The sequence below is a fragment of the Monodelphis domestica genome, chromosome 1, assembly GCF_027887165.1.
Source record: "Monodelphis domestica isolate mMonDom1 chromosome 1, mMonDom1.pri, whole genome shotgun sequence".
Taxonomy (NCBI): domain Eukaryota; kingdom Metazoa; phylum Chordata; class Mammalia; order Didelphimorphia; family Didelphidae; genus Monodelphis; species Monodelphis domestica.
The window spans coordinates 607,570,973-607,594,618 of record NC_077227.1 but is presented as its reverse complement, the minus strand read 5'-3'; the positions used below and the strand labels follow the sequence as shown (position 1 = coordinate 607,594,618).

General features: G+C 36.0%; 1 protein-coding gene across 1 annotated transcript; it reads left to right on the top strand.

The window, feature by feature from the left end:
* Nucleotides 1–4,685: 4,685 nt before the first annotated feature.
* SSTR4 (somatostatin receptor 4) lies at nucleotides 4,686–8,063 on the top strand. The gene has a single exon (XM_001382059.4). It carries the CDS (start codon nucleotides 5,587–5,589, stop codon nucleotides 6,772–6,774), a length of 1,188 nt encoding a protein of 395 aa, XP_001382096.3. The 5' UTR covers nucleotides 4,686–5,586; the 3' UTR covers nucleotides 6,775–8,063.
* The last annotated feature ends 15,583 nt before the right edge of the window (nucleotides 8,064–23,646 follow it).

Genomic DNA, 23,646 nt, shown 5'->3' with positions numbered 1-23,646 from the left:
TAAAGGCAATATAGGCAATAAAGTAATAGCAGTATTTAGTACATATGTACCAAATGGTATAGCATCCAGATTCTCAAGAGAGAAACTAAAGGAGCTGAAGGAGGAAATAGATAGTAAAACTATACTAGTGGGGGACCTCAACCTTCTACTCTCAGAGCTAGATAAGTCTAACCAAAAAATAAATAAGAAATAAGGAAAGGAAGTGAATGAAATTTTAGAAAAGTTAGATTTAATAGACAGTTGGAGAAAACCAAATAGGGTTAAAAAGAAATATACCTTCTTTTCAGCATCACATGGTATATATACAAAAATTGATCATGTACTAGGGCATAAAAACTTCACAAGCAAATGAAGAAAAGCAGAAATAATGAATGCAGCTTTTTTATACAATAATGCAATAAAATTATAATCAATAAGGTTTCATGAAAAGGCAAATTAAAAATTAATTGGAAACTAAATAATCAAATTCCTCAAAACAGGTGAGTTGAAGAACAAATCATAGAAACAATCACTAATTTATTTAAGAGAATGAAAATGAATAGACAATGAATCAAGATTTATGGGATATAGCCAAAGCAATACTAGGGGGAAAATGTATATCCCTGAATGCTTATATCAATAAAATAAAGAAAAAACAGATCGATCAATTGGGCATGCAACTAAAAATAACTAATAAAAGAACAACTTACAAATCTCCAAATAAAGACTAAATTGGAAATCCTAAATATGAAAGGAAAAATTAATAACAATGAAAGTAAAAGAACTACTGAATTAATAAATAAGAATAGGAGCTGGTTCTATGGGGGGGAAAAGGTAGAGCATTGGTTAATTTGAAGTTCATTTAATTTCTCCTTTACAAATTTGGAGGCTATATCATTTTGATGCACATGCTTGGTATTGATATTACTTCATCATATATAGTAGCCTTTTATCAAAATGTAATTTTTTTCCTTATCTTTTTTTAAATTAAAAATTAATTAGAGATTAAACAATATAATTCTTAAAAAGGTTGTGTCAAAAATAAATTATAGAAAGAATCAATCATTTTGTTAAAGAGAATGACAATGAGGAGACAACAGATTAAAATTTATGGCATACAGCCAAAGCAATATTTAGGTGAAAACATATCTCTAAACACTTACATGAATAAAATAGAGAAAAAAACAGATTAGTAAATTGGGCATGCAACTAAAAAACTAGAAAAATAGCATATCAAAAACTCTCAATTAAAGACTAGATTGGAAATCCTAAAAATCAAAGGAGAAATTAGTAAAATTGAAAGTAAGAGAACTACTGAACTAATAAATAAAACTAGGAATTTGATGTTTTGAAAAAACAAACAGAACAAATAAAATAGGTAGATCACTGATTAATTTGATTTTGAAAAGGAAAGAGAAAATCAAATTACCAGTATCCAAAATGAAAAGGGTGAATTCACCACCAATGAAGAGGAAATTAAAGCAACCATTAGGAGCTATTTTATCTAATTATGTGACAATAAATTTGCCAATCTAGGTGAAACAAATGAATATTTACAAAAACATAAATTGCCCAGATTAACAAATGAGGAAACAAAATGCTTAAATAATTCCATCTCAGAAAAATAAATTGAACAAGCCATCAATGAATTCCATATTAAAAAAAAAACCCAGGGACAGATGAATTCTAAAATGAATTTTATTAATCATTTAAAGAACAACTAATCTTAATACTATATTAACTATTTAGCAAATAGACAAAGAAGGAATCCCACCAAATTCTCTTTTATGACACAAATATGTTGCTAATACCTAAGCCAGAAAGAGCAAAAACAGAAAAAGACAATTATAGAACAATTTCCTTAATGAATACCAATGCAAAAGTCTTAAATAAAATAACTTGCAAAGAAAGAATAGCAAAATATCACTAGGATTATTCACTATGACCAGGTGCGATTTATACCAGGTATGTAAGGCTTGTTTAATATTAGGAAATCTATCTGCATAATTGACTGTCAAAACATAACTAATAGAGATCACATGATTGTATCAATAGATTCAGAAAAAGCCTTTAACATAAAACAACATCCATTTCTATTAAAAACAGTAGAAAACAAATTAGTAATTGAGTCTTTCCTTAAAATGATAAGTAGTAGCTATCTGAAACTATTAGGAAGTATTATCTGACAAAAGCAATAACTTAGAAGTCTTCCTGGTAATCAGGAATGAAGCAGGGATTCACATTATCACCACTGTTACTCAATATTGTATTAGAAATATAGTCAAAAAGGAAACCAAACTATCACTCTTTAAATATGATATGAGTATACTTAGAGAATCCTAGAGAATCACCTGAAAAAGTAGTTGAAATAATTAATAACAAGTAAAATTGCAGGATACAAAACAAACCCACATAAATCATCAACATTTCTTCATATATTACCAACAAAGTCCAATGGCAAGAGATAGAGAAAGAAATTCCATTTAAGATAACTCTAGACAATATAAAATACTTGGGAATCTATTTGCCAAGACAAACAGGAATTGTATGAACACAATTACAAAACACTTTTTACACAAAGTCAAATCTAAACAATTAGAAAAACATTAATTGGTCATGGATAGTCTAATATAATAAAAATGACAATTCAACCTAAATTAATTTACTTACTCAGTGCCATACCAAATCAAAATACTGCAAAATTATTTTATAGAATTGGAAAAAAAGAATAACAATTCATCTGGAAGAAGAAAAGATCAATAATATCAAGGGAATGAATGAAAATAAAATGTGAAGAATAGTGGCCCAGCAGTACCAGATCTCAAACTCTACTAATCAAAACAATCCAGTACCAGCTAAGTAATAGAAGGGTGGATCAATGGAATAGATTAGGGGTAAATGACCTCAGCAATCTAGTGTTTGATAAACACAAAGACCCTTGATTTTGGGATAAGAACTCACTATTTGACAAAAACTGCTGGAAAAAAACTGAAAAACAGGATGGCAGAAATTAGGTATGGACTAATATCTATACTAAGATAAGGTCAAAATGGGTATATGATTTAAACATAAGGAATGATATTATAAGGAAAATAGGGTAATATAGAATATTTTACCTGTTAGATTTTTGGAGCAGGGAAGAATTTATGACCAAACATGAGAAAGAAAATGTTGCAAAATGGAAAATCAATAATTTTGACAATATTAAATTTTAAAGTTTTTATACAAACAAAACCAATTTTACCAAGACTAAAAGGGAAATAACAAACTGGGGAAAACTTTTTATAACAAATTTCTCTGATAAAGGTCTAATTTTTCAAACATATAGAGGACTAAGTCAGATTTTTAATAATATAAGCTATTCTCCAATTGATAAATGATCAAAGGAGATGAACAAGGAGTTTTCAGACGAAGAAATAAACACTTTCAACAATCATATGAAAAATGTTCCAAATAACTCTTTATTAGAGAAATGCTATTTAAAACAACTCTGAAATACCACTTCACACTTATCAAATTGACACATATAACAGAAAAAGAAAGTGATAAATGTTGGAGAAAATATGGCAAAATTGGAACACTAATGCATTGCTGGTGGAGTTGTGAACTGATCCAACTATTCTGGAGGGCAACTTTTAAATATGCCCAAAGGTCTATAAAACAATGCATGTATTTTGATTCAGTAATACCACTACTAGGTCTGTATCCCCAAGAGATTTTGTAAAAGGGAGGAGAGGACCTAGTTGTACAAAAATATTATAACAGCTCTTTGAGAGGCCTTAATTGGGGAATAGCTGAACAAATTGTGGTATATAGTGGTGATAGAGTATAATTGAGCTTTAAGAAATGAACAAAATTTCAGAAAGAACTGGAAAGACCTACTTGGGCTGATGCAGAATGAAATAAGCAGAACCAGGAGAACATTGTCCACAGTAATAGAAATATCCTGTAACCAACTGTGAAAGACAACTATTCTCAGCAATACAATGATCCAAGACAATTCTGAAGGACTTGTGACAAAGAATGCTTTGTCTATTTTGTCTACTTCCAGAGAAAGAATTGTTGGGGTTGGATGCAGATCAAAGTATACTGTTTTCACATTGGTTTATTTATGATTTTACTTTTGGGGTTGGTATTCTCTTATAAAAATGAACATGGAAATATATTTTGCATGATAATACATGTATAACTAAGATCAAATTGCTTACCATTTTTCCAGGAAGGGGAAAGTAGGGAGGAAGGGAGACAATTTGGATGATATAACTTCAGAAAACTCATGTGGAAAATTGTTATAACATGTAATTGATAAAATAAAATGTCTACCAAAAAAAAAAAAAGATCACATTGTATCATTGGTTAAAAACAGAATTCTGGAGGAGTGAAGGATTTTCTTGAGTACAAAAAAATCTGCCATTTTTCAAATTTAAGTCAGATTCTGACTCCTTCCTGAGTTTCTAAGTCTGGATCTTTAACTCAGATCTCACCTCACTATCCAGCCTTGACCAGATTTTGGACTGGACCATTGTTTGTAAAAGCAAGAAGTTTATAGGAAGTATGCTTCTCACCCCCAAAGGATGGCTGCAGAAAATTGTGTAGGATGCCAGAGGTTGCTGGAGATTGAAGGCGGTAATACTTGCTTAACCAGTATCTCTGCTGATTTTAGGATTTAGGAGCCATGGACAGCTCCCATGTGAACTAAGCAAACAGAGACAGAGAAGCAGTCCAGGGTTTGGGATTACTTGGCTTTTTCTTCCCTGCTTTATCTCCTTCACACCACCATCTAGACCTAGCTGCTCTCTGCACTGAGCTCCTGTTCCTAACTTTCCACCTCTTCCAGGGAATTGGAGAGACGATTTAAGGCCACACATAAGCTGCTGCCCATGTATCTGAAGTAAGAAACGTGAAAAGATATCATTCTGGGATGTAGTACAACCGCATCTCCTCCTCATTCGTTCCCTTCCATCATCCCTTTCCTCCCCGAATTGTCCCAAAAGGGACTTCAGAGGAGTTGAGGTGGACAAAATGATTTTTTTAAGCCAAAAAATAAATAAGCCCTGCTTTTTCATCCCCCTCCCTCTGGATGTATTCTGATGGAAACAAAGAATACAGATAGAGTGAGAGAGCTGCTTCTGGAGACTTTAGAGACGGAGAAAGTAGGAGAGGGGAGGGGAACGGGAGAAAAGAGAATCTGGAAGGAGGGAGGTGGGGGGAGGGCGGTGCGAGAGAGAGAAAAAAAAAAAAGAAGAGCCAAAGGGAGAGAGCGTATTGTCATGCAACAGTGGGTATGTGTGAAGCAAATCAAAGCCGAGCCTGCTCAGGATTGGAAGCAGCTTTAAGTGGGTGACAGCCACTCGCTATTTAGGCAGACTCGGTGGCAGTTGAGAAGCACACATCTGCTACAGCTGCAGCAGCCTCCAGAGCCTTCACCACTGCAGCCTCGGGCAAAGCCACAGTTCTTTTCTCCTCCCTCTTTCCTGACTGCCCAGCTGAGAGCTTCACATCTGGCTGACAGCAGGGGCTCCTGCAGCATCTCTCTTCTCTTCATCTCCTCTTCATTGGTTCTCTTCTGTCACCTGCGGTCAGCCCATTGATGGGCCGTTTGCCGGCATGAGTGGCCCCTCGACACTGGCCCCTGGGGTGGAGGAAGCCATAACGACAGGAATCATTGGATTTTGGACGGACTGGCCCAGGGCCCCCAATGTCAGCCGCCCCCAGGGAAGTATGAGCGGGGAGGAAGATGAAGGAAGCGGGGCAGGGGGTGAGGCTGGAATGATAATTATACAGTCCATCTATGCACTGGTGTGCCTGGTGGGGCTGGTGGGTAATGCCTTAGTTATCTTTGTCATTCTACGATATGCTAAGATGAAGACCGCCACCAACATCTACCTGTTGAATCTGGCCATTGCTGATGAACTTTTTATGCTCAGTGTGCCCTTTGTGGCCTCCTCTGCTGCCCTACGCCATTGGCCCTTTGGCTCTGCCCTCTGCAGGACTGTGCTGAGTGTTGATGGCCTCAATATGTTCACCAGTGTCTTCTGCCTGACAGTGCTCAGTGTAGACCGATATATTGCTGTGGTGCACCCCCTGAGAGCTGCCACCTACCGAAGGCCCAGTGTGGCCAAGCTCATCAATGGAGGAGTGTGGCTAGCATCCTTGCTGGTCACTCTGCCCATTACCATCTTTGCAGATACAAAGCCCACTCGAGGGGGCCAGGCTGTGGCCTGCAACCTTCATTGGCCTCACCCAGCCTGGTCTGCTGTCTTTGTGGTCTACACCTTTCTCCTGGGTTTCCTCCTTCCTGTCCTAGCCATTGGCCTCTGTTATCTGCTTATTGTGGGCAAGATGAGAGCAGTGGCCCTCAGGGCTGGATGGCAGCAGAGACGCAGATCAGAGAAGAAGATCACCAGGTTGGTGCTCATGGTGGTAGCTGTCTTTGTGCTTTGCTGGATGCCTTTCTATGTGGTACAGCTGCTGAACCTCTTTATGCCTAGCCTGGATGCCACTGCTAACCACGTGTCACTCATCCTCAGTTATGCTAACAGCTGTGCAAATCCCATTCTATATGGCTTCCTTTCAGATAACTTCAGGCGTTCTTTCCAGAGGGTGCTCTGCCTTCGTTGTTGTCTCCTGGATGCTGCTTCTGCTGCTGAGGAAGAACCACTGGACTACTATGCTACAGCCCTCAAGAGCAAAGGGGGTGGGTGCATGTGCCCAGCTCTGCCCTGTCAGCAGGAGCCTGTGCATCCAGAACCCTGTGGCAAGCATGGCACCCTTACCAGGACCACCACCTTCTAAAGAACAAACTTCTGCTTCTTGGTCCCACCTATTACTTTTTCAGTCCTGGTTCATTATGCAGAGATCATCACCTTTCAAAGAGACCATCCTCATCATGTCCCGTAAAACTGCCTCCTCCTTGAACATCCCCTAAAACCTTGGACTTCTGGAGTGGCTAGACTTTCCCAAAAGACCATCTCCTTTCTAGATACTAAAGGACATCTGCACCCTGCTGAGACCCTTTCCTCTCCCTAGAACCACAGTTTGCTAAAGGACATCTCCAATGGGGTAGGATTCACTCAATGCATGGACCATGGTGATTAGCATTCCTGTACCCTTGGAGTTTGTTTTATTTTGGTTTTTGCATTTTTATTGGAATGGGATGGGATGAAGGGGAAATAAGAGAGTGCTATATCTGTGACTTGTTTCTCCAGCTTTCCTTTAGAAAGGATAGAAAAAAAAAACAGTCAGGTGTCAGAAAGGAACCTGACCCTAGATTCTGTCCTCAAAATAAGAACTCTTTCCTTTTCTATGGGCTATGTCTTTCTTATTGTAATTTGGGTACAGTATGAACTATGTACAGAGAAAAAAAAGAATACGATATTTCAGAAGACTCCTTTCCTATTCCTCTGTTACCAAGTGATATTTATTTACAATAGTCTAGGATACTCTCTTGTTTGCCTCTAGCCTTGGCATGTAGTCATATCATAAGTGACATCTGTATCACTCCTGGTCAATAACAGGTTCTTTGTGACCAGAGTCAATTTTGAAGCCATGTATTGTGGGGCTTAATGTAAAACATTGAGTTAGGCAATAATAAAAACAATAGAGAGGATAAAATCTCACCTGGCTCTTGTGCCATTATTTATTTACCATTGTCCCTTTAGTGTGGGAATTTGTCATATTTGTGAGGTATGTATTTGTATTACTGCTAAGAGAGTAGCAATGGGGATGGGAAGGAAAAATTAAAATAGAAAAAGTAATTGTTCTTAAGAAAGGATGTAAATGTGTATGTAGAAGAAAGTTTATCCTTTCTTCATCATTTGTTTGCTTGGGGGGGAGGTAACAGAGTTCATTAACCATTAGAAAATACTTACATAATAAACCTTGACTCAAGCCTTAGATCTAAAGAACCCCAAAAGACATAAATTCTTTCTTGCTAGATCAATTAGGGCTGACAGTTCTTGCAATGGAAATAGCCAATTTGTGAAAAGTCTCATTTCTGCTCAGTCAAATCAAGAGAAGTCTGTAATTTCTGATAATTGTTCTTTTTCTTAGAAGTCCAAATAAAAATGTTATTTGTTATTGAATGAATATGCTTAATGTCCATGGTGGATGGTAGTGGGGGGATTCATTTTAAGGAAGAGAAATCAATGATTCCATGTTCAAAATATCCAGCCATGTGGTGATGGTGATATATACTTGTGGGGAATAGAGATGGGGAAGAGAATGGGATCTTGGTGGATATAAGATTTAGAACTGTAAGGAATTTTAAGAGTCACCTCATACCATCCCCTCATTTTACAGAAGAAAAAACAATTGCAGAAAAGGTGCTTCCCCAAGTTCATACCTCTATGAAGTGTTAGGTATGCATTTGAATCCAGGTCCTATGATCCCAAATCCAGAGCTCTTTCCAGCATACTTCACTGCCTTTTCTTGGGCATGTATTAAAATTTAAAGGCATCATATCTTGACTTGAAATTGGGATTTTAATGGAAGTGTGAGTCCCCTGGAAGTAAAATCAACTCTAATACTTGTACCTCCCAACCTGAGTCTGGCATAAACTTAGAAGATGACACTCTCTTTGAGGCAAGTAAGGAATCATATGATCTCCATGGGAACAGGGGAACTCAAGTGAGGTTATTATATCCTCTGCCATTAAGCAATGACAGGACTAAGGATTAGTTATTTTAATCTATTTCAACATATATGCATAAGTTTTTCTCTCTCCCTCCCTCCCTCCCTCCCGTTCTCTCTCTCTCTCTCTCTCTCTCTCTCTCTCTCTCTCTCTCTCTCTCTCTCTCTCTCTCTCTCTCTCTCTCTCTCTCAGTGCCAGAGCTCCTGCTCTCAAGGAACCAGCATTTCAGCTCCCTGGTCACTGGTCCTTTAGCACAGTGGAGTGAGATACAAACAAATCCTTGATTAGTGTGAGACACAGAAGAATTTTTGCCATAATTAAGTGGATAGTTGTTTAATTTTTGACCATATTTTAGCAATAAGACCCTCCTTGACTCTAGTTGTAAGTCTTAAATCCCTTTAAAAATCTTAAAATGCTATATAAATGTGAGTTCTTTTCATTCATGTAATTATTTATAGAAAGTTTCTACCTAAGCTTGCCTTAGTCTGGACACATTCTTCCAAGTCAGCTCTCAGTTATTTGCAGATCTTTCTTCATGTCTTTGGGAAAGCAACCTCACAACTGTGAGCCTCAGTTTCCTCTTCTGTAAAAATAAAGGCTTTGGATATCTAAGATCACTTTCAGGTATTGTAATCTGTAGTTTTATCCGTGAAGAAATGAACCATTCCTTTTCTCCCACATCACCTCACCCACACACCCTTCTCTACATCTAGCTAGGTTTCAAAATGCTAAAGGCCAACTTCCTCCAGAGAAATGTTAAAAGAAATATGAGGGAAACAAAAGCAAGTTGCCAATTGCCAAACCATTACCCAGTCACCCTCTTCCCACCTATCCCTCCCACCCCAATAATCTATAGTCTGATATACTCTATGATATACCAATCTTGCAAATAATTAATTTGCTAGTAAATCTTTGGCAGTAGAGAGGACAGAGACCTGAAGTTTCATTGGTGTAATGAACTCTCAGTGGGAAACCTCCACAAGTAGAGAAAAACTATTTATCATTTTAAAGAGTTTCCTGAAAAAACTGGGAGATTAAATGATTTAATGAGACAGCTAGTATGTGAAGGACAGCTTGAATCTAAGTCTTCCTGACCTCCCATGTCACTTTCCATTCGACCATTCTGCCCCTGACTATATTGATAGTGAAAGTCATTTTGGAGCTAGAAGATTCCTCAGACATCCCTTTAATCCAACTCCTTTATTTTACAGATGAGGAAGCTAAGGCAAAGAGTCCTGAACAAGCTCACACAGGGAAACTAGGCCAAACTGAAACTTGTACCCCACTCTCCTAATCTCTGGTTCAGTGCTCTTTCCTCCCTTTCCAGAAACATGTGATCTCAGGAAACTGGAAGTAAGTCACTGGTATTTATTGACCTCCTGTAGCCATGGCATCACAGGATGAGACTGTGGGAGGTGTTATTTAAATGGCAGACATTTGCAAAGGGGAAAAAAGATAAATAGCCTTGGGGTGAAGGGGTTAAGTCATGCCAATGGTTAGAGATTAGAGAAGGATGCTGGACCCTTGCCATGGCTTGGGTGGGGACACTGCCTTTAGCCTCATATCTCAGAACACTTTCCAGGAGCTCCAATCTCCCCCATGACACACACTCTGCAATTTTCTTTCTCTGATAAGAAATAACCAGGAATGAGCCAAGAATATTGGTAATACATCCTCAGCTGCCAAAATCCAAAGTAACAATCTGCTGCTTCTTTTCATAAGAAAAGATTTTGGATTTGATTGAGTATAAAACACAGTACTTGCCTGTTCTTCTTTTTTTTTTTTAGTACTGACTAGGTTTGATAACAGAGACAGTGAGAGAATGAGCCAAAGAATTTATAGATTTTAACATTTTATTCATTGCTTGTTAGAAATGAACTTGTAATACTAGGTTTGGTTCTGCCAGGAAATCATGTGAATCTTTGGAAGTGGGTATTTTTTCCTCCAGTTTTGTAACTGTTTCAAATCTGTGAGGCATCATAACAGAATCAATTCAAACATGACAAACCTTTTAGTCATCCACTTTGTGAAGCCATTTTCATTTTGTTGGGCTTAAGGTTTTTGTATTCACCTGTCTGCTCTAACTATTTAAACAACAACACAACTTCCATGGGACTTCACAGGGAGCAGAAACACTTTAACATAGGTGTTACACTCAAACGGAAGCAGGGAGTTAGAGAACTCTCCAGTTAATATCACCAAGTATCTTCAAATATTTAGGAATATAAGAGACAAAATAATGCCTCAATATTTAATATTTAAATGCCCTGAATTTAACAATGTGATAAGGAAATCACTTTAAAAGACTGATATATATTAATTTAAGTTCGCCAAGGAATTCAGCTATGTAATTCCTAAATGAAAACTCAAGTCAGCAGTCAACCTTTTATGGAGTTTAATTACAAACAGGAGGAAGAAAGGTATTAGAGATAGAGAGAGAGAGAGAGAGAGAGAGAGAGAGAGAGAGAGAGAGAGAGAGAGAGAGAGAAGGGAATAGGGCTTAAATACCCCCTCTGTTTAGGCTGGGCCAAAAGGCCCAAGCCCTTAGATAGCTGAGGCAAAGAAAAGAGATTAGTCCCTATCACTCACGTGACCAAAATGGAGAAACAGTCTCATCGGCCTCCACCTCCAGCCTCCTTCAGAGCAAAACTTCTCAGAGCATAACCTCTCAGAGCAAAACCTCTCCACCCTCAGTCCTCAGACCCCACTATCTTTAAGGAAACCATCTCAGTTCTCTCCCCTCAGTTCTCACATCTACCAATCACTGTCCATGTCTTCCCTGTGCCAATGGTGGCTCTAGTTTAACCCAGGACAGCCCAGAGGTCTGCCCCTTTGCACATGTCTGTTGAAGGTCATATTCTCAAATAATTAAATTTTGATCTATTTTGCAGCCCTTCCTAAATCCTGTTAGGACTGAGTGGGGTGGAGATTGTAAGTTCCAAGACCTGGTTCTGTCATTCCAAGTATCTCTATTGTATCAATTCTAAAATCAATCATGACTCAAAGAACTTCCTGTTCTATGCTTAAGCATAGGTCAAAGCCCTTTCCATTGTTTAGCAAAAGGTTTCTGTCCTAAAGCAGTCCCAAGTAGGGAGGAGAAGGAACCTCCCATGCCAAGGGGGTTCACATTCCAATAGAGTTCCCACTATCAGTAGGAAATTCCCTCCAAGCATGAAACCTTCCAATGGTGAAATTTCCAACATTCACAAGTCTAAGAAAATTTAAGGTTTACAACAAATAATTACATAACTGTTTCTGCATAGATAGAAAACCCTTGTTGCATGTGTCTCAGAGTTGAGGTCACAAAAGAAAGTGAAGAAACCATGACTGTTAGGTTATCTATGAAGTTTTTGAGTGTCTCCACTCTGGATCCAAAGCCATACTTCTTTTTCCCTCTCTCAGGAGAGTGACTAATCCAGCAACTCAAAAATTTGTGTTCACTGCTTATGTGTTCATGTTTATGTGTATGTAATATGTATCTTTATACACATGTGTGATGTTGGGAGACATATTGGAAGTGAGAAGGAAAAAGATCTACTTCATTGGGACTGTTTTCCATGATTGTTAGTTTAGCCCACATCTTACCTTGAATTTGTTTAGAGGAAGATCTGGCTTGAATCTAATAAAGATGATAATATCAAATATGAACTTTTACAGCATCTGTAAAAAAGGAGAGCAGCCAAAAATGACAGTCTACTTTGTCTCTTCCTTTAAAGTTTTTTTTCTTTCTCCCAGCTTTCCTCTCTTGATACCTTTCCCTCTTTCAAGATTATACTTCTTTAACCTATTTGTCTTTCCACTCATTTATCTCATTTCTCTTCCCTTACAGACTTTCTCTTTTCCTTTCTCTCCCTCCTTCAAGGGCCTATTACCATGACATTAAGGTAGGATTTAGAATACATATTGACTAGATTTATTGAATATATCTTAGCACTCCCCTTTCATTAATTTCTTTTAATTGGTAAGTGGAATATTTCATTTTCTAAAGACAAACAGGCACGCACATATTATGTATGTATTAGTACACATATGTACATATATATACATATATTTTAAAACCTGAAATTGCAATTTATTTATACATGTCCTTGATTGTTTCCTCTTTCCCCTCTAAATCAATAGCCTTCAACAGAGGGGAAAAAAAGATTCCTACCTTATGTATAGACAGGATCACTATTTGCTATTTGGGGGAAAGTGAGGGAACAAACAATTGGTTAATCAGCTATTTTTCCCCACTTTTCTACAAGTTTGAGCACCATTTTGATTCAGGCTGAATCACTGTCTCTGTTCTACATACTTAGAAGACAATTGCTTCTTTCCATTCTTATTTTGCAAGAACAATGTTTTCAGAAACTATCCAATTTTAAATTATATTTTTTCTGTTTCATATCCATATTTTGCACATATGCTGCCTATTTTCTGATTGATGCATTCCCAGAGTGAATTTCAAAAGGTAACATAATTATGAGCCATGATATTTTAGAGGCAGTTAAAATGCTCATGAATAAATCAGGCAGACTGCAGTTTCTAATGGCTACTTATATTCTATTGCTTTTCAAGCAAAATGAATGAATTAGAGGATTAAAGTAGCGACTTAAAAGAGAAGAAAACCCTGCTTTTGTTAAAAATGTTTTTGAAATGAGATGTTTGGTAAACTTTTCTATTAAAAACAAATACTAAAGATGGTTTTTGATTTAAAAATGGATCTTAGAGTGGCTTAGTGGATAAATCCAGGGGCTAAAGTCTAGAAAAACTTAATTCAACTGCAATTTAATTAATAATAATTAAGTTTCTATTATACAAGATACTGGAGACAGATGCTGAAGTTACAAAGACAACCATGAAATAATGCCTGCCCTCTTAGAGTTTACATTCTGCTAGAGAAATAGAACATGAATATAAAAAAGCAAAAATGTACAAAATAAAAAAAAATCATTTCAAAAGCAAGAGAGAACACCAGATCTAGAGAGATCAGACATGACTTCTTATAGAAGGTGGCACCAGACCTGGAATTTGAAAAAAAAAAGTTAATAATTCTAAGTTACAAGTAAGAAGGGAATACATCCATGAGGGGAAAAGATAGACTGGTATGTATAGGAAATGGTTACTGGTTCAGTTTGAAAGGAATAGAGTCCATGAAGAAGAGTAATATGAAATAAGACTTAAATAGTAAGTTGGCTGAAGAGTTCATATTTTATCTTCTGGACAAAGAAGGCAAAACATAAATAAGCATATAGCTTCAAACCATATTAAAAAAAGGTTGCTGAAATTATTTGAATTATTCACTATTGGTTCATAGGAGAATATGACTAAACATGATAGGCTCTTATCAGTGCTTCTGACTTCCTGTACCAAGTGCTAGAGAGAAAGAACAAGGTGCCCTAGCTTCTAGGAAGTACTGATGGTTTTAGTCCAACTTGGTTGGTGGAAGTAATTTACTTACATAAAATACCATTATTTGCCCTACCTCCTATGGCTTTAGACTAATATGTTTGGGGTAAAAGTAGAATGGAGAGAATGGGAATAGAGGTAAGAAATATACATGATAAAGAGCTGGATTCAATCAGGAAGGCAACAGGTATCACCATTTCCAGTTTACAGAGGGTTGTATGCAAGACCTCAGATGATGGGTTGTTTCTCTCAGTTCCCTAATTCATTTGCTTCTCTTTTCATCAGTGACTTCACATGGAAATTGATTAGAGAGTAATAAAATTAATCTGATTATATGGGAGGTTATTCCATTATATTTTACTAGTTTAACAAGGAAACTATCAGTGACATTGAGGATAGCATAGGAGGGGACTGATGTTTAGATTCTTAGCATAGAGGCATTGCACTATAACTGGAAGACTATTTTGAACCTGTCTGTTTCTTCTGCAGCCAGAAGAGCAAAGAAATAAGAAAAACTGAGCTGTTATAGTTACAGAAAATAATGCTTTGTATGCAACTTCATTATGCATTTATAGTGCACAAGGAGGATGGGCTTGGCATGGAGTATGATTAACAGGATGATAAATAGGAGTCTCTTTTCTGATTAAACTATTAAAAGAAAAAAAAGTATCTCAATTGAGCTCAGAAGAGGCATAGAAAGGGAGGAGAGGGAAGGACAAAAGAAAAAAAACCCTATTCTTCTAAGTTGGGAGATATCTGAGTTTCAGTCATAACTCAAGTCAACAAATTAAATATTTATTAAGCATTTACTATATGCCAGACACCGTGCTAAGTACTAGGGATTCAAAGAGTAAATAGTTCCTGTCCTTGAGAAGCTCACACTCTAAGGAGGGAGAAAACATATAAATAATTATATATATATATGCATATATATATATATGTTTAGATATATTCAAATATATTGGCTCAGCTTGATGGCACAGTGAATAAAATTCCTGTACTCAAGAAGACTTGAATTTAAATCAGGCCTTAGATATTTACTAGCTGTGAGACTCTAGGGCAAGTTATTTTACCTTATTTGCCTCAGTTTCTCTTCTATAAAATGAGTGGAGGAGGAAATGGCAAACCACTCCTGTCTCTTTGCCAAGAAAACCCTATGAAGAGTTAGACTTTGCCAGAAAAAACCACATTAAACAACATATCTACATAGATGCATATATTGCATATATATACATATATATTACATGTACACACATGCATAAAAAATAAAATGAAGAGTAAATGGGAAATCATCTTAGAGGGAAAGCACTAGATTTGAGGGTAACCCAGAGAGGCTTTTTGTAGATGATGTGATTTTAACTGAGACTTGAAGAAGTCAGGAAAGTCAGAAAGTGGAGAGAATTTCAACAATAGAGAACAGTTAGAGTAAAGTTAGAGAGTCTAGAGATGGAGTATAATGATGGGAGCGACATGCTGCTGATTTGGAGTTCATGGAAGGTAGTAAAGAAGACCCTATTGAACATCTATGAGCTGGGTTATCCTGGGCAAATTATCTGACCTTTCCCAGACTGCTCATGTGTAATATCAAGATAATAATACTTTCGCTACTTGTCTCTTCAGGTTGTGAGGAAAGTGCTTTTTTTTAAAATTCATAGTGCAACATCATTGAACCAATAAGCATTTGCTAAATGCTTTCTGTGTGTCAGACTCTGTGGTAAACTGTGGGATATGAAAGCCTGAGATACAGAAGAAAAATAGTTATTGCCTTCAAGAAGTTTATAGTCTATGGAAGAAACAAAATGTCCTCATATAAGCATAATAAAATAGATACAAATTGATTGAAGAGCAGCTTGCTAACACCTGAGAATGATCAAGAAAGTTTAGTTGAAGAAGGGAGCACTTAAACCAAACCTTGAAGGAAACTAGGTGTTTTAAGGAATGGAGGCAAAGAGGGAATTCATTCCAAGCATGGGAGATGGCCAATGCAAAGACAAGGAGATGGGAACTGCAGTGCTGAATATAAGGACGAGTATGAAGGCCAGACTGACTGGAATGTAGAGACTGTGAAAGGTATTAATATATAACAGAACCTGAAATACAAATTGAATACCAGATTGTGAAGAGTTTCACCCTTCAAAATGCCAGGGTGAATAGTTATTTGCTTCTAGAGGTCAGTAATAGGGAGCCACAGAGTTTTTCTGAGTAGAGGAAAAACATAATCAGACCCACATTTTAAGAACATTATTTCGATAACTCTGTGGATATTATTATCTCCCTTCTCTACCTCAGTCCTCAAAACTGGTCATATTTCTGGCTATAGAAGACTCTCAGAAGAAGTCATATAAAGCATTATTAATAAGAATAATAGCACTTATATAGAGTTTAATATTTTCAAAATGCCTTAGATATATTATTCTTCAATTCTCATGGAAGCTTTTTGAAGTAAATATTTTAGGCATCCTTTCTACCATTTTGCTGAGGAGTATAACAAAGAAGTTATATGACACTCATAATAATAACTTATAAGTATATATAGTATTCAATTCCCAAAAGCACTCTTGATTGCCTGGATATGCAATCAATTCTCAATGATTTCCATTGTTATAGAGATACAGATAATCCCAAATGGAAGATTATCTGAATAATTGATTTGCTTGAACAATCTCTTTATTTATATTTATAATTACTATTCTCCAGAAAATAAAATTATTCCCATATGTTTTTAATGACACCATAGAAATCTTTAGAGGCCAAAAAACTACCCTTCTTTCCCAACCTGCCCTTCTTCTCTGAACCCTAATCTATTTTTTATATAACTTCTGGGAGTAGGTATCATTTTCATTACCTTTTGGAAAGGTACAGAACACTAGACTAAAGCAGAGCCTGCCTGGCTGATGGATTTTTGACATATATAACCATCAATAAACATTTATTGAGGGCTTGATGTATGCAAGGGGCCATGCAAGGTATTAGAGATACAATGTAATATAAAGCACAGATTCTTTTCCCCAGTATTTTTATATGAGAGTAGACAGTAGAATGGGCACAGAGGAGAAAGTAAACAAGCATTTATTTAGTACTAAATGTGTTATAGTTAGGTGGCATATTGGATAGAGTACCAGGTCTAGAATCAGGAAGGCATAAATTAAAATTTAATCTCAGATACTTATTTGCTGTGTGACCCTGGACAAGATACATAACCTGTTTGCCTCAGTTTCCTCATTTATAAAATGAGTTAGAGAAGGAAATTGCAAACCACTCCAGTATCTCTGCCAAGAAAACTCCAAATGGGAACCTGAAGAGTCAATCACAACTGAACAACAACAATAAAATAATTCAAGCACTTTAAAATTGTCATCTCATTTGATTATCACAACAGCCCTAGGAGACAGGCCTATTATCCTTCTCTTATGATTGAGGAAATTGAGATAGAGAGAGATTAAATGAGTAGTCCAGGGTCACACGTCAGATTTGAACTCAGATATTCCTGATTACATCCTATAATAGAAGAAACAAAGTTTTTGCTTACTTCAACAAAAGCTGTGAAATTTTGAACATGTATTGTACAATGCCTAATTGAAAGCAAAATATTAGGGAATAACATTATCGAAGAGTGCAAACACCCACTGGTACAATATTTACTCTATAATAGAGAAAGACAGGACTTGGTTTTAAGGGTAATGCCCTTCATGAAATTTTACATTAAAAAGAAAATCCTTTCTGTGAGCATATAAGACAAAAGGAATCACTGGAATTGGAGGAGGACTTTCAGCTACATGTACTACGTAGAATTATTTTTCAATTTCCCAAATTTGAGAATTGGCAGTTTCCATTTTTTTTCTCTATAATACTTCCTGGTTGTGGCATTGATATTCAACCAGTGGAATAACTATTCCTTAATGTTCCCTAGGATCTAGGATCCTTTTTTTCTTCACACTTACACATTTTAAAACATAAGCGGAATGACTTCAGTTTATTTAGCATCCAGTATTAAAACAATATGCAGTTTCTCTTGTGAGAAGAAATTAGTTTGCTTATATTTGAAATGGCTGACCAAGAAAAAAAAAAGGGAAAAGAATGGAAGTTTCTACAGAAAAGAAAAAGCAGAGGGTGGGAGAAGGGATGTCCTAGAAAGAGACAAGTGTGGGGGAATGGTGATTTTTTTTCCTTGAATTTTAAAAAGAAGCATCTAAAAAGATCAGATGATAATTTTCAAATCTTATCTTAAATTTTACTTTTCAAGTCATAGGGAGTGGCAAAACTTCATATTTGAGTATTACATTTCTTCAAAGAAAAGCAGCTTTATTATTTCATTTCTGTTCACATACATTTTTAGCAAAATTGGTAGGAATATTTTTATCCTTTCTCATTCATTTTTGGGGAAATAGAAAATCTAAAAAGTGAGAACTCATAAATACTTTGGATATGTACTACTATAATTCATCTCCTGATACCTGGAACACTACATCCTCTGTCTTCTTAGGAGTTATTTTGAAAATTGAACCAACTCTTGTAATAAGGACAGTCAGAATACAGACTGGAAAAAAAAATTCCTTCCCCCAGAAATACTACATGTACTCACTTTTTTTTCCCCTTTTAAATTCCCTCAAGCCAGCAAGGAATTAAGTGACTAAAATGTGACAGGCACTTTGTTAAGCCCTGGAGTGTTAAAACCCTAGCCTTTTAGAAGGAATGCTTTCTCGTTGGCAGGTCCTGTGTGGGTTGCTCAGTTTTCATTAGTTAAAATATCTGAAGGTTTGATAAGAGCTGCAGAAGAGGTTTGATTTGTGGCTAATTAAAAATTCTTTCCTGATAATGAGAAGGGAAGGTTCTACCTTATACCAATTAATGTAATCATTGAAGACACTGTCAAAAGAGATAACATATGCAAAGCACTTTGTAAAACTTAATGTGCTATATAAATGCTAGCTATAATAGTGATTATCATTATTCATGATTGAATCAATCCATCACAAGTGTAAACTATGTACAAACAAGTCTTTAATCAATTTGAGAAGGATTAAGTGTTTTGTTAATTGGATAAATACACAAGAGATATCTTGTGATTGGTTAAAAGAATTAGACACACCTATATACCTACTTTTAATCAGCTAACTACAGTAATTAGAAATGAGCACAAGGGGCACTAAGCTACAAGTAGAAGTCTGCTTAATCACTCTCACTAGCTTTTTAATTTCTCTTCTCCAACTTGAGAGCTCTGGATCTCTTGAAAGGGTTGTTCAAATGAGTATAAAGGACATTGAAAGAAACAGCTGGTGAATGCTAATGACAGATTTGCTTAGTTCATACTGGCCCAAGTCTACCTTGATAGCACTGTATTCATAGAATTATTGGCAGCTGGTTAGAAATCTAGAGAAGACATTTGGGGTTTGTTTTTAACAATATGAGCTGTGAGACTGGATCCTTTTGTATCTTAAAAGCTTATCATAAACCCAGCATAATAATTCTGGATTTTCAGTCTGAACCTCAACTTTGAACCTGAACCTGGAACTCTACTTGTGGGATCTTAATGCTATGACAAAGCATTCTTTGAGAAATAAAGCCTTACAAGAACATTTTGCACAAGATCATTTGAATTAGGCCAGAAAAAATGCCATTTATACATTCTTATATTGGCTCATTCACTGAATAATTATTGAGACCCCTGTGAAGTACTGTGCCATTTTTCTTCCTATAGACAATCAGAATAACTCTACAAAACACTTTCATCCTGCATTATCTCCAAAAGTTCTAGGTCTTCCGAAATGGCATTATTACAACTTCATCCCTCACTGGTACCACCCTAAGTTTCAGTTCTGACTTCCACACTAACTAATTGTGTGACCTTGAGTAAATCATTTCATTTCTGTTTCTTACAATTTCCAATAAAATGAGAGGTAAGACTTTATAACCTCTAAGCTACCACGCAGGCCTAAATTCTATGATAGCAAAAGTAAAGTTGAGTGCAAGATTGAAGCTTAGGGAATGATATGGAATATATTAATAGTGCTTCATAATTTTATGAGAAAAAAATGTACCAAATCTACTATCTCTGGCCTTTCAAATATTACCCTTCAGGTGCTAAGGTGGAAGGGGAAGGTGGCATGTTGTGAGAAGATAAGAGAAAAAATATTGAAATGAATGATATCAAAACTATGATGATAAAAAAATTTATTTAAGTTAAAGTGAAAAAAAACTCTCATAGTAAAAACATGCTATTAATTTGGGTATTTTTTTCTGTGTTATGTGTATGTATTTATAATACAGAGGCATATACAGATGTGTATAATGTATATATATATATATATATATACATATATATATATATATTGTGAAATGAATTTCATGTCAGGGCTGTGGATATTACTTAGGGATGGCCCACATTCATATCAGGGCAATGCCCTGGGCCCATTGACTGGTGGCTACAAAACCTGTCCTGGTTCCTCTATCTTTGGGTCATAACTAATGACTGACTAACTTGCCAGTTTAGTCAAAAGACCTTTACCATGCAACAGATGGTACAAAGCCATTTTGAGAGGATAAAGCAAACATCTGTGGAGGATTGAGCCTCTGGCCCCACTTACTTAGCTCTTGGGGTGTTCCACTGGGAAACTCCCTTCACCAACACAGAGAATAGGCTATCAATAGCTTAATAGACATAAAAGTCCTAAAGGAGTTATTAAGGTCCCAAAAGATTATATGACCTGTCCAGGGTCATACAGCTAGTGTCAGAGGAGGGATCTAGAACTTACTGGAGTCTAGACATCACGATCCTCTATGCAAAGCTGCCCTCAACACATTGGTATCCCCCAAAGTCTGCAAATTTAATGAAAGAAAGCAATGATGATAATGTACATAGTTTTCAAAGTGCTTTCAAATATCTTATGCTATTTGATACATCTCTATGAAGTAGATTGGGTAAGGGATATTATCCTTATTTTTCAGAGCACACGACTGAGGCTTAAAAAGACATTGGCTTCCTTAATATTAACAAACATTTTTTGCTTATCATTTTGAGAAATTGGGGCACACTCTAGTAGTTGAGTCTTGTACATAGTAACATAATTGAATGGCTAAATTCCATACAGTTCAAGATATACCTAAAGAAATGCAGCTATGAGCCATAAAGTGGTGGATTGGTAAATGTTTAATAACCAGCTCTCCAGAGGGGGGAAAAGTGTTTACAGGATACACACTTTTTAAGTTTAATCTGTATTATTAACATTTTTCTGTTACTTTCTAAAATCTAGGTAATAAGCAAAACAACGAATTGGGCCCTGAATTGTAATATTTGTATATTACTGAGGTATAAACACTCACATTGAAAATATAACAATCTGCTCTCTCCACAGAACTGGCTTCACCATATTCCAGGAAGACACATTCTTGGGTAACCACTACCCTATAGTATGACAACTTAAATGTATATAAAATATTACAATGATACCTTGCAGGGGCATGGTGGGGGGAGTGATGGTCCCTTGTGTCTGACTATGACATTAATCACTGATATAATATGATTTTGCTATCACCATTTTGTCTGTATCTGAGAATGCACATTTTAGGACAGCTCTCCCAAATACTGTATTTTTGCTCCATGTGGAATTTGCTTTACTTAAGGCCTCAGACAGATTCTGACAAGTTCTAAAAATCAGTTGAAAGATGAAATATTCATTCAGTTATCTAGATGCTTAAAAAGTATCTGGATATTTATCTAGGCATTACAATTTCTACCTGAATGTTGCTCTATAACGGCTTTAAGAGACCACTTATAAGAGGACTATGAGTTAGATCAAATAATTGATAAAGGCATAGAGAGAACACTGAAGAACTGGCATTTTTATTTTTTTAATGTAGATTATATAAAAATGATTGTTATCAAGATCTTGGAATATGGTCATGGAGTTTTATTTTAATAGGTGCCCTAGAATGAGATCTTCAAACAGGGTCTTTTGATACAGAATGCTCTGCAATTTCATCAAAGCAAATCCCAATTTTTCCTTAGCTAATTTAGCAATGCTGGACAAAACATAATCAGAGGGTCATGGAAGGTATTGTTTTTGAAGCATTTCAGAGATGTCCTCTATCCAGCTATACTTTCTGATATTTTCTCCCAAATAATCCTCTTACAAAGTAATCAGAAATACATACATATATAATGCCTTATGATACAAAAGTAAGTGACTACAGAAAGTCATAAATAATTTGTACTGCATTCATGCACAGGAAGCATAAAATTCTTTGTGTTTTGTGAGAGAAAAACATAGGGTTTTTTTTAGATGTAAGCTTTTCATCTTGTGAAAGGATCTTTGAGAGAAAATGAAGATAACTGAATATACCATAACATATATTGTTCTTTGAAGCATGCTGTCTTGTGTACTGTCTCATGTGAATCTAGAACACAAGAAACACACTAAATTTTTTAAATGGATTTTTAAAAAACATAGAATAAATAAATGATTCAGTCATGTTAACACAAACAATTTTAAAACTTTTATTTTCTACAAGTGAAATCTGGAACCAGGCTTTTTCTGGTACCCTATTTTTTGTTTCCAATAAATAAATAAGTATTTACAAATGTGCCAAGTTTACAAAACTTTAGAGAAAAACTTTACTGAAAAAAAAAAGGTACTTTGCATAACACATTTGCTCTTTTTCAACAGCTGAAGAACAATTTCATCGACCTAGCTTAACTGGACCAAAAAACATTCTCCAACCTTGCATAGCAGTCTCAAGTTATATGTACCTGGTCATTTCTACAAGAAAGGTAGCCTATCGGATAAAACTTTCTGTTTTTGAAATAAAGGTCACGATGACTTATTATTTCTTCCTTGTTAATTCTCTGTTTGAGAATTTCCAGAGATTTAAAATCTGGGTTTACAGAAGCAATTTGAAAGTGTGAGTATATTTTTTCTGGGAGACTGATCAATGAAGGCTTACATTTTTGATGATGTAGGCTCTCCCCTGACCCTCCAACCCTTTAAAAATGCTTTCTGTCAACAGCAACACTTAGTAGTTTCCTTGACAGTGTTTTTGTCTGTTGTCACAAGCCCTCTGCTCTGGATTTTCCTCACAATAAAAATGGGTCCTTCAGCTCCAACTTTCCTGAGCCCAAATCCAGCACTGATATTGCTCTTCCCTGCACTTTCAAATCAGTTTTTTTTTCATGGTAGAGCAACATGCTCAGCATTTTCACCATCACATAAGACAAAAGGTAAGCACAAAGAAAATCCAACAATAACATCGACTTTCCAATTCAATCACAAACTAGATCCTAAAACAAGATAGATACAGTGACATTTGGATTTATTTCTGTTCCAACCCAGCAAAGTGACTTAAAACTTTGAACATATTAACTTTGCTGAATCTATACTGCCCATATAAGTAGAAGATTTGAGTAACAGTTTAAAATAATTTTTTAATGATTATTTCCCCCACTGTGGTTATTTTTTCTGGCCAAGACTAATAGCCTGAGCAGAGAAAGATAAGAGTAGGATTTTTATGAAAGGACAGAAAGGCATCCTGCTTGAAGTCTGAATTTGTTGAGGTAAAAGTTATCCTAGCTCTCAGAAGTTGAGGGAGAGTTGGTAAAGGGCAAGGAATATTAGAACAAATTGGGGTCTTGATTTCACATTTGTGAGAGC